The 12,351-nt window shown below is 36.7% G+C and overlaps 1 protein-coding gene across 1 annotated transcript; it reads left to right on the forward strand.

Annotated features, from left to right (window-relative positions):
- Positions 1 to 843: 843 nt before the first annotated feature.
- On the forward strand, positions 844 to 8,731 carry LOC105225423 (putative transcription factor SOX-15). Its single transcript, XM_049462276.1, has 2 exons — positions 844 to 3,040; positions 5,103 to 8,731. The coding sequence occupies exons 1-2, from the start codon at positions 2,362 to 2,364 to the stop codon at positions 6,740 to 6,742; spliced, it is 2,319 nt and encodes a 772-aa protein (XP_049318233.1). The 5' UTR covers positions 844 to 2,361; the 3' UTR covers positions 6,743 to 8,731.
- Positions 8,732 to 12,351: the final 3,620 nt, after the last annotated feature.

A 12,351-nucleotide genomic window follows, 5' to 3' on the forward strand; every position in this document is an offset into this window, starting at 1 on the left:
CGTTGGCAATAAACCGTTACAAAAATTATTTAGAAACTTTTTAAGAGATTGTTGACGGCGTCACTGTTCAGTTGCGATTTAGAGTTTAGGAATCAAAAATGGCGAGAAATACTTGTTCATCCTAAATATAATAATGAGTGATTAGCAAAACGGCTTACATATCTCAACATAAAATTTGTGAAAAATATTCTGTGAATATGTAAATCAGTGGTGTGGCGATAAATTTCAACTAACTGGCAGTGTACTTATTCGGCACATCTGAGGAAGACAGCGAAAAACTACATGAATAGATCAAAATGGTTATACAAATTGATCCTACAGTCTTTTTAAATCGAATACAGGAACACTTTTGTTTTCCAGTTAATGCACGAATAATTAGAAGACGAACTCTTGAGAACGGGATGGTCTCTCGGCGTCCAGTTAGAAAAACCTTTTATTTCAACAAAAACTAGAAAGGACAGACTCATATTTCAACTGGAGCTTTCGGAATACAATTTTATTCTCAGTCGAATCGAAATATTACATAATATTAAAGATTCGGTAGGCATAATCCAGAAGAAAATGAGAGAACACTGTAAAACCAATTATTAACTTTTTGAACCTGTGCAAATAGCTTGAAAAGGCTTACCATATGATATAATAAATAATGTAATTTCTTCTGTGCCTAAAATATGCGCTTCAGTCATGTAAAATAAAGGATTTGCTAATTTTTTTTACATTTTTATACTCTTGCAACCTGTTGCTACAGAGTATAATAATTTTGTTCACCTAACGGATGTATGTATCATCTAAAACTAATCGAGATAGATATAGGCTTATGTACTTTTATATAAATGATCAATAGTTGAAATCCGTGTCCGTCCGTGCAAGTTGTAACTTGAGTAAAAATTGAGATATCTTGATGAAATTAGGTAAGCGGGTTGCTCAGTACAAAAAAATTACGAGTTCGTAGATAGGCAAACTGCCACGCTCACAAAAGGTAATTAACCGAAAACCTATAAAGTTCTATAACTAAACACTCAATTAAGATATAGATATAAAGCTGTTATTTCGCACAGGGGATCTGTGGGCAAAAACTTTTTAAAAAGTGGGCGTAGCCCCGCTCTCCAATAAGCTTAATGTATATGCCTCCTAAACCACTAAAGCTACAGAAACCAAATATGCTGAGCGCTAATATTATTAGAACTCCTACCGACAGTGTGAATAAAGATGAAATCAGAAGATAACGCCACTCACTCCCCATACGTACGAGTACTGGTAACAACTGCTAAAAGCGCAATAAATCAATAACTAAATACGCCAGAGACATTAAATTTTATTTCCGAGAAGGTGTGAGAGGGCTTTATGAGATTCACTATGAATATTGGAGGTTGGGCGAGGCACCGCCCACTTTTTAGGAAAATCCCATATATCGGGACCCGACTACCGACCCCGGTAATATTTTTATATTCTTATGTGGCAGTACGAAAATCGACGATATCGGACAACAACTACGCCTACTTGCAAATAGAACAATTTTAAATTCCACTTGATTCTTTCACTATAATCAATTTCAATCGGGTCAATACTTCCCTGGGACCCCGTATAGCTAATATAAAAATTTTCGAAGTTGTGACTTTGTACCGTATATATCGGAAAATATGTGAGTTATCTCAATGGAATGGGAGAGCGTGTTTTACTCATAACAATGTCTCTTTGTACCTAAAACAGATAATTTTGACCGAAAACTTGACGTAGCCCCTATTTATAATATTAATATCAGGATTTTCGAACATCCGATTGACTTTACTCTATATGATTGGTTTGTGGCATGTTAATAGTATGTAGTATTGGGAAAATAGATAAAATCGGGTCGTACTACAACCCCCATATTAGATTAGATAAGTAAGTGAGGATTGCCCCGCGACCTCGGGTCGTACGATAATTTTCATTTTCCTAAAAAATTATACAAGTATGTAGATACTGTCTGTCGTTTGAGACTGACGTTTATACCTTAAAGCATTTCCCTTGTGTTGATCCTTGCAAGTTGTTGCAAGAGTATAAGATGTTCGGTTTGATCCGAACTTTTTTGATTTGAAATTTCAGATTAGATGTGGCTTTTCATTTTCAAATCTTTTGAATATCCATAATATACGATTTCTCCATTGACGTGTTATCTTGAACCTGATAGGTATATAATAGGAATAGCTATTTGATATTGACATAGTGATAATTTTGTACATACATATGTACATATATGTACTTACAATATGTTTATACCAATACGAATTATGTTACTTATGAGAATGAGAGAGTAAAACTGAAAGCGAGATGTCCTGTAATAAAATATATTAAGTATGCATTTCATTTCGTAGTTATTAAATGCCAATTGCATTGATGAAATTTTTCTTAAACCATTCTTTTTCCTTTCTCAGCCATAAAAAGTATCAGCCATTCATGTCACGTTTACCCGAATACAGTCTAGCACACGATCTGCAGGAGCAAAACATAGTAATCGCTAGTAGTGATTCGTACAGTGTCCGGCATGATAGTGAACATTCTTCACCAAGTCTCCATTCACCGGCCATACATCAATCCCAATATGAAACGGAAATAATTGATCGAAATTTACCACAAAGCGAAGCGAGTACGACGTATACTTCGCCATTTCTAGCCAATACGTCGCCTCTGTTAAATTCGAATTTACCGCTACTCACAAATAATCAAGTCATGTTAAACAAATTTCTTAGTCATCCCAACATGCTGGCCGTAAATGTACCAGTGCACGAAACCGAAGACTGTACAACGGGAACGGAAACCCCAGTATGGAACTATGCAGATTATAAGGACGACATTTGCAGCGTAAACTGCTCTTACTTGGAAAGACAACAGAAAGTGAACGATGCGAAATTTCGCACTGGCGTCAATGCCGCAAAATGTGCCAAAGAGACCCGAATACGTCGACCAATGAACGCCTTTATGGTGTGGGCGAAAATCGAGCGAAAGAAATTAGCCGATGAAAATCCAGATCTTCACAATGCGGATCTTAGTAAAATGCTGGGTAATTTATTTAATTGTATTTGTATGTACATAGATATGTTTGTACACTTCTATACTTATCTTATCTTAAATACTTAAACTCATAAGCAAAACTCTTTATAAAATAAATAGCTTGATCCTTTATTAATAAATATTAGTATTAGTTTACTTTAAAAACATGTTTTTTTAAAACAAACTTATAAGTATATGTACATATATATGTATCTTCTTCTTTACTGGCGTAGACACCGCTTACGCGATTATAGCCCAGTTAACAATAGCGCGCCAGTCGTTTCTTCTTTTCGCTACGTGGCGCCAGTTGGAGATTCCAAGCGAAGCCAGGTCCTTCTCCACCTGGTATTTCCAACGGATTCCTCTTCCTCTGCTTCCCCCGGCGGGTACTGCATCGAATACTTTCAAAGCTGGAGCGTTTTCGTCCATTCGGACGACATGACCTATCTAGCGATGCCGCTGTCTTTCAATTCGCTGAATTACATATGTCAATGTCGTCGTATATGTATCTAATACAGCTCATCCTTCCATCGAATGCACCATATAGCAGGACGGGAATAATGAGTGACATATAGAGTTTGGTTTTTGTTCGTCGAGAGAGGACTTCTCAATTGCCTACTCAGTCCGAAGTAGCATCTGTTGGCAGGGGTTATCCTGCGTTGGATTTCCAGGCTGAAATTCTTGGTGGTGTTTATACTGGTCCCTATATAGACGAAATTATCTACAACTTCGAAGTTATGACTGTCAACAGTGACGTGAGAGCCAAGTCGCGAGTGCGACGACTGTTTGTTTGATGACAGGAGATATTTTGTCTTACCCTCGTTCACTGCCAGACCCATTTGCTTTGCTCCCTTATCCAGTCTGGAGAAAGCAGAACTAACGGCGCGGGTGTTGATGCCGATGGTATCAATATCATCGGCGAAAAACTTCTCTGACCGAAACAAATGGTGGCCGATGATGCAAGATCGGAGCTATATGGTGGATGCACCAAAACTTTCCAGCCAAGCTCTCCCAGTTTTTGCCGAGTCATCAAAGTCTAGTGTTGTCCTGGTGGAAGACGAAGCCCTTTCAGTTGATCAGTTCTGACCGTTCTTTCGATTGCTTGCTTCAAACTCTTCAGTTGACAGTAAAATATAGAATCAATCGTTCGAACAGGCTGGAGCAGCTCAAACTAGATGATTCCTTTCCAATCCTACCAAATACTTTTCGAGGCGTCAATGTTTTTTTATGACCATTTGTTGAGCTCAAGACGTTTTGACCATGATTTTTTCGCACATTATTGTCGTATTTGATCCACTTTTCGTACCCTGTTACCATTCGCTTCAGAAATGGATCGATTTCATTTCGTTTCAGCAAAGAATCGCAGATGTTAATTCGGTTCATTAAATTCTTCACAGACAATTCATGTGGTATCCACTCTCAAAATATAGCGAATTTCTTCATTATTTTCACTCATTTTTGGACTGCTGTAACTTTCTTGTAAACGTCGCACAATTAAGCTTAAATGTTATATATTAAGTGGAGGCACGTTTTAAGTGTAGAATCATAAGATCCAGAAAGGACAAAAAGTGTTCAAGCAGATTTAAACATTTCAGTTACTGATTTATATTGATTTCTTAGCCCATTCCTAAAAGAAATGTTAATAAAATGGTTTTAAAAGCTAAGGTGCTCTTGGCTCTGCTAAACGATGTATCAAAGAATTTACAGATATCAATCTGACTGAAATGTCGTAGAGAAAGGATTGGTATAATAGACTCATTTGTTGCTTCTGGTATTAAGTATCATTCAAAGAGATCTGGCTTATAAGCGTAAATCTAAATAATGATCTGTTGAATTCATCTATAAAAGTAACTCTAAATTTTCAAGTGATAAACTTTTCGTTTCTGTAGCTGAGTAGATTTAGTTGATATCAACACCATTCCCTAAATTCAATATCAGTTTTCTAATAGGGTCGAAAACTAGTCACGTCGGAAAAGTATCCAATGATATGTAGACATATACGTACATATTACTTTGTTATTTAAAGCAATAAGTATGTTATTTTTAATATACAGCATTTAATTTATTTTTAGGTAAGAAATGGCGCTCTCTCACTCCTCAGGACCGTCGGCCTTACGTAGAAGAAGCAGAGCGGCTGCGAGTGATACACATGACCGAATATCCCAACTACAAATATCGACCACGGCGAAAGAAACAATCGAAAATACGTGCTGTGCAACCATCCGCAAAAGAACAAAATAGTTCGTCCAATCAAGTCGCCACTGCCAATAAACCCAACGCTGGCGCTCAGAAAATGACCAACTCACCAGCAGTGAGTCAACCTTATAACCAATTCAACGAAGAGAATTCCACAACGCGATTCCAGGCACATCCGACAAATTGCTCGAATCAAACTATTTACGACCAAAAATTGCGATCCAACTATTCCCCATCTGCCCCAACAGATTGCTGTAGCAATTCCGACACTATTGAGCGTATGGACTCAATCAATTGCCAATCGACCTTATGTAGTAATGAACCCATAGCTACAAATCTGCAAAAATCAAACCCGAAGGGTGGCAATCACTTGGCCGGCAACAAAACCACAAAACCAAATCGAAATCAATCGGCAAATGCGCAAAATTCCGAAAAGGATGTGGTGAAAGTACCTAGGTATGGCAAAATGGAGACTAAGGCGCAACAGAGCTCTTACGTTTCATACCCTCTGACGTCCACACCTAAGGCGGTCATTACTACCCGTGGCATGTACGTAACGTGCAACAGTCGCGGATTACTCGATCATGGTTACTCAGTAAAAGGTACCTTTTATCCACCAGTTTCCGGGTCCGATAACCCTTCGATACGCAATACCAACTCGGGGCAATCATTATCCAATTGCGAAGTTGCCACTGCATTTACTACTTCCATGGAAAGTACACTTAGCACTAATTGTGGTCCCAGCTATCAGTCAATTTATTCACATGATACAAGCTCCACAGCTGGCACGCTCCATCAAACAATTGCCAACACAGCAGACAGCTTTGCAACGCTGCCAAGCACCTACGCGCCCAATATGCACTTCGATGAATTCGCAAGATACTCGGGCGGCGTCGAAAATGACTTTACTCATGTAATCTGTGACAATGGAATGGATCATGGCAAAGCCGATGGCGACATAAAATTCACTAAATATCCAGATACGAATCACAATTATGACGACTTCGAAGCTTACAATAATTCTTTGGTTATCCCCGCTGTCGCCTCCAATTACTATACTCAGCTGCCTTATACGCTAGCAGCATCAAGTGCATGTACTCCTCCGACGTCGCTGGCATTTCCACTCCAATTGGCATTACCTCTACAGCAGCCAACCACTTCTGTTTACGCTCCACATCACCACCATCATCACTCTCATCATCCGCACCACCCGCAGCAAGTGCACAGTCAACAACTGCAAAATGGCTACCCATCTTATAACCACTTTGTTTCCACCACAAATAGTACGGGAACCGTTCTTCCTACCAGCACACCATTAATGTCCATCAGTGCACAGAATAGTGTCATCGACGCCATGGCTACTCCTATGCAACAGTCGCCCATTGCACCATATACACGAAATGCTGCTGGAAGCGCTGCGACATTTGTAAATGCCGACAGAATATTCGACGCACGCAAAGACGACGAAATTAGTAACATACTTGCTGGAGTGAGAAAAACCTGCTACAGTAATTGACAGGATCCGTAACACCTAACGAAGCATTATTAAAACATTTTATTTAGGAGCACTTTGTTAAAATTATATGCATAAATAAATCGAGAGACCTGCCTTGCGGTTATGCCATATCCACCAGATTTAACATTTTCCTGTCAAATATATTAGCCTCATTTCTAACCCTAGTACTTCATTAGTAGGAGACCTAAAGCCCCAGTATTTGTTATTAATCCAACATGAAAGGCCAAAGTAAGAGCGAAAAAATATATTTTTTTTATACTTTTCACCTTATAATGATATACATACACACGTTTAATTTTTATTTTCAAATTCTTTAAGAGTTATAAGATTTTATTTTACCCGAACATAGCCCATCTTTCCAAGTTTTTAAGTCAAATTCGGATATTAGTGTATACATACTCTACTTATATGTAGGATATTTCCGGTCAGAGTCCGGTCTTTTGTAGACATATCTGACTTCTTTCTAAAGGAAGAACTTTCGTACAACATTTTTTAGCTTAATAATTCATAAATGGTTGTAAAAGCTTTAGAATAAATTTTACACATGTATTTTATTATTTCATTACCAGAAGAACTCTTGTACAACTTGTACTTACAATAAATTGCTTAGGAATTAATAAATCATCTAAAAATGTTAACTTTGTAAAAGACAATAAATATTTGTACATATGTATATGTATATATGTTATCTTTTAAAATTTGCGGTTTTTATTGAGAAACTAAGTGTGTACATAACTTAGTTATGACAGTAAGTAATGGACGTTTTTATTCTCGATGGTTGGTGTACAAAGGGCATCAGGGAATTCTAAATTGATATTGAAAGAAAAAGTGGATATTTTTTACAACATCTAATATTGATTTTCAATAAATAAGCCATAAATAAGCACTTAATTAAGCTAGGGTACTGAAATTTAGTACAGAGGATTGCAGTAGCAAGGGTCACCTGTTGGTTAAAAAGTTTGAAGAATTGGGTGTGGCTTCGCTCTCTAATAGGTTGAATATATGTACATACATATCTCCTAAATTAATAAATCCTCAACAACTAAATTTGAAGCGCTCACTCCCCATATAACTTTACTGGCAACAACTGGCAAGAGCGCAATAAATCAATAACTAAATACGCTAGAGACATAAAACTTAACACCCGAGATGATGTGGGAGAGCTTAATAGAGGCCGGGGTAAAAACTGACGATGGGAGTGGCACCGCCGACTTTTAGGTGAAATTACATATCTCGAGACCCGCCATACCATTTCTACCAAATTTGGCTTATTATATTCTACTCACATTTCTATGCAGTACTGCTAAAATGGGTGAATTCGGACCACGCCTACTTCCCATGTAAAACAATTTCAAATTCCATCTTGTTCTTCCTTTTCCAGTGTACAAATCAAGAAGCAATCAATATAATGGGATAAAACTTTACACAAATAATGCTTTTAGTGTATGCAAAAAATTGATGAAATCCGACAAAAACTGTTCAAGCCCCTAGGTAGCGAATATTTGGACCCCAGTAGCTACAGTTAACTTTTTACCGCACATATCGGCCATCTTTCCATGAAAATAATATATCTGCGTGTCAACAATAGGTTAAATCGGATCAATACTTCGTTTATCCCCCATATACCTAATGCAACGATTTTCGAAATTCCAAATGACTTTATACCGCATATGTCGGCCAACACGTGAGTTATCTAAATGAAAATTAGACAACGTGTTTTACTGATAACAGTGTAACTTTGTGCTTAAAATGGATAAAATTGTGCAAAAACTTTCCCTATTCCCCATATAACTAACATAAGTAAGTATAATATCCGTGTGACTTTACTCCATATGATTGGTGTTGGTATATGAGGTATCTGAACGAATATCAGAAACATTTTCTTTATATGTGTCATGTTAATACAAAAAGTACTTCCCTACTTGTGTTTTTTTCGGGGTATTACAAAGATTAGGTTAGATGGTTCATCAACGATGGCTAGTATTATCTGGCTATCTATTATCTGTAAAGCCGTAGAAAAGGAGAACCCCCGCGAACTTATAAATTAGCAAAAATTAAATGTGATGGAACAGGAATAAAAAAATTAAATAAATAGTTATTCATAGAGGGAATCTTGATTGAATACAAAAAGATTAAATTTATAAGGAAGAAAGAGAATCCAAAAAATTATTGAGCTTGCGTCAAAGTCTATGCCTATATCCTACACTTTCGCAATTTCTAAATCCTAACTTTGCTAAAGGACTAAAATTGCTTGCTTCCACATGGAAGGGAAAATATCTTCTTTAAGAAAATAATTAAATAGCATTGTTAATGGTAGTAAGTGGACACTTTTTATATGCTTTTATAAGCTTATATTAACTAAATTATTTTACGGTTTTAAAATACGGATATTATGCGAATGAAACTATTTAGCGGCCAATGATGCCACCTACAGGATGCCACCTATCCGTTCCATACAGGACCTTTTTGAGCAGTATTCACAGGATACCACAGCCAAACACTTTGATTGGGTATACCTTTTATCCTTGTCAATTTAAATTTCTTAAAATTTTTAAATTTCACTGAAAATGTTGGAAATCATCGACTTCTTTCAGCAAATTATATTATATGTTACAGCAATTTACTACGCAGCCGACAGCATCCACAAGAGATGCAGTCATATTCTAGCAAATACATACCATTTTTGGCACATGCGCAAAAACCATTTTTCTACTCGTGCACAGCATAAACCTTCAATTCGTTTTGGGTCCTACTACAGTTACTTACCGTAATAAGATTTCTGTTATATAAATTCGTAGTGGTTTTGTTTTAATTTTATTCAACAATAAATGCTGTTAATTTCATAAACGTGATAGAGCACTGCAAGTAAATACGCTGATATCGAACAAGTTATAATACAACAAGTAAAACAACATACCACATACCACATACCCCAGCACAGCTTACAGAGTTTTCATACTTACTTATTTCATGGGAAACTTACACACATATGTATACATATATATGCATTTGCTTTAATTATCGCTTATCGTTTCGTTTTTATTTTCGTGAAGATGAAATAAAGAACGCATTTGTGTATCCATCTGTCCAGATTCGAGATGATCATTGGAGTTGATTACATAAAGCTATTGGTATCTCGGAGACATTACGCCCAAAGTGTTTGTTGGAAAAGTAGCTTACGGAAATCTAAATGAATTATTTTTAAGTCAGTGGACAAAAAAAAAAAATCAAAATTAACTGTCTGCTACGTAAAATCGATAAGCTCGAGCACATCAATTCAAATAGTGTAATTGTGTTTTGACATTTCTATAACCGCCACCGTCACCTTCACCATCAAAAACGAACGTCGCCACCCCATTGTCACAACATTAATTTGCCAAAATGTCATTCATTAATAAATTAAAGTCCACACCATTGCCGCCAATTAAAAATATTATAAATGTTGCCGTGCAAACAGCTCGTCAGCACATTCCCGAGAAGAAGGACTACGAGCAACCAGGAGGTAACACAAGAGGAGCGGCAACGGCGCAACAAAACTTCAATTCACATCCACAAGGAATGTTTAATGGAGGGGCTGGCGAGGGCCAATATCAAGGTAAATGGAAAATCTAAATGCTTGTATATAAAATGGTAAATTATGTAGTACACACTTATGCATACAACCAAAGCTATATATAAGAATATAATACATTAAGCCGATATACAAACATACAAGTATATGTGGCTGCTAAAACGATTATTTAGAACAAATACTTTACCCACGTTATTATGCTCACAAGTAGCTTAAGTAGGGCAAAAATTCACTTTAAGAGCTCGAAATCAGGCTAAAGTACAATACTTCAATAGGTTTTCGGACTTTGAGTGTAATCATAACCCCACTTATTTAACATTACGACTTTCTGATATTTAAACCACAGTACTAACTTCGTGAAACGTATAATAAGTTTTGCGTTTATATGCAATATAATATTCGAAAACTTGTTTCTACTTTCATCTAAAAGTTATTTGTCCTAAGTTCTTTACAAAGATTAACAAAACTTACTGGTTGACTTTACATAACACCCTTTTACAAGAATTCAAACACACTAACTGTAATCATATTATATTATTATAACTACAAATCGTAAGAGATCATTTCATAGAACATTAAATTTTATTTTTAAGCTAGCTGATCCCGCAGCCGTTGTCCCACGTGAAATTATGCGTGTTTGCAATGAAAAGAAAATTAATTTTATCATTTCATTTCTTTTTATTCAATGTAACGCAGTTTGATGTACAACATTTTTTGGTTTCTGTTCCGGTGTACAGAAAAGAAGGCTTTCCAACTCGTGAGCACGCCACGCATATTTTAGCCGTGTGAAAAACATAGCATTTCCGAATCTATGCGACTATCCTTGTGTCCTGTTGATTGTCATCTCTAACGCAATTTTCAATGGAAACGGAATACGTTTGAACTGAAATGGCAAATCGTTAGAACTCAAAGGAATTCTTAGAATCAAGCGTTGTGCCCCCTTGTATTCGATAGCTGAGTCACAATCAGTCGGGTTCCATTACACAGTTTCGGCGAATCATAATAACGACAAATCCAACTTTGAGACGCAAATGATGCGGTGGCATACCAAGCCTATCCAAAGAATTTAAAAATCCCACTGGATAATTCAAAACGTCGTCTTCATTGTCAAGACGATCGATAGATTTGTATGAGCGCAAGTCTCCCGGAATTTGACTTTGAATCTTCCAGTTCAAGAACATCGGTATTTTGGCAGCTAAATTGCGAGTGCACTTAAGGAATTGTAATTACGATAATTTGGTCAATGTCCGAACATTCGTGATGAGTTCATCTTTCGTGAATTAATAAATGGCAGATGGAATTGATATCAAAACACCGGAAGTACCAATCGGAATTGACCCATTTCCAATTCTTCGGCAATATTTTTGTTCGTATCCCATAATTGACTCATTGGTATGCGAAACTCAAAAAAAAAATGAAAAAAAAAATGTGTATGAAAGAAAAGTTACTTTTTGGAATTGTCCAATTTTCCGACTTTTCCTCCCGAAAAGCATACGGTTTTTTATTTCCTTCCCCGATCCACAGCGAACAAACTCTGAAAATTTCATCAAGATTGGTTCAGCCGTTCTCGTTACTAATAAACAAACATTCATTCGTTTGTACTCGTATGGGAAAAAGAAAAGGGCTGTTTTTGGAGCTTTTCCGGCAATTATTCGAATTTTTGTCGCAGTAAAAACCATCTTTGAACTTTAACGCACAAAAAGAATTGGCCAAATTGGTCGCACAAAATTGGATTGTACAATTGTACTCTAGTTTTGGATATGTTTATACAAATAAATTTCATTGGAAATAATAACGAATTTAAGGCTCCTTTCTCAATGTCTGGTTACCAGCGTTTCTGACCAGTTAATAGAGTTGTCCGCTTAATAGATTGTACTTAATACACATCGACAATGTCCATGGCTAATGGAGATGGCCGCTTAATGGGGCGTCCGTTTCCTGTATTCTTCCTTTATGAAATGTCTTAACTATCCTATTACCTTTTAAGTCGGTTCGAACGGGACACAGTGTGCTAAATTTTACTAAAATCGGTTCAGTA

This window comes from Bactrocera dorsalis, unplaced genomic scaffold, assembly GCF_023373825.1.
Source record: "Bactrocera dorsalis isolate Fly_Bdor unplaced genomic scaffold, ASM2337382v1 BdCtg418, whole genome shotgun sequence".
NCBI lineage: Eukaryota > Metazoa > Arthropoda > Insecta > Diptera > Tephritidae > Bactrocera > Bactrocera dorsalis.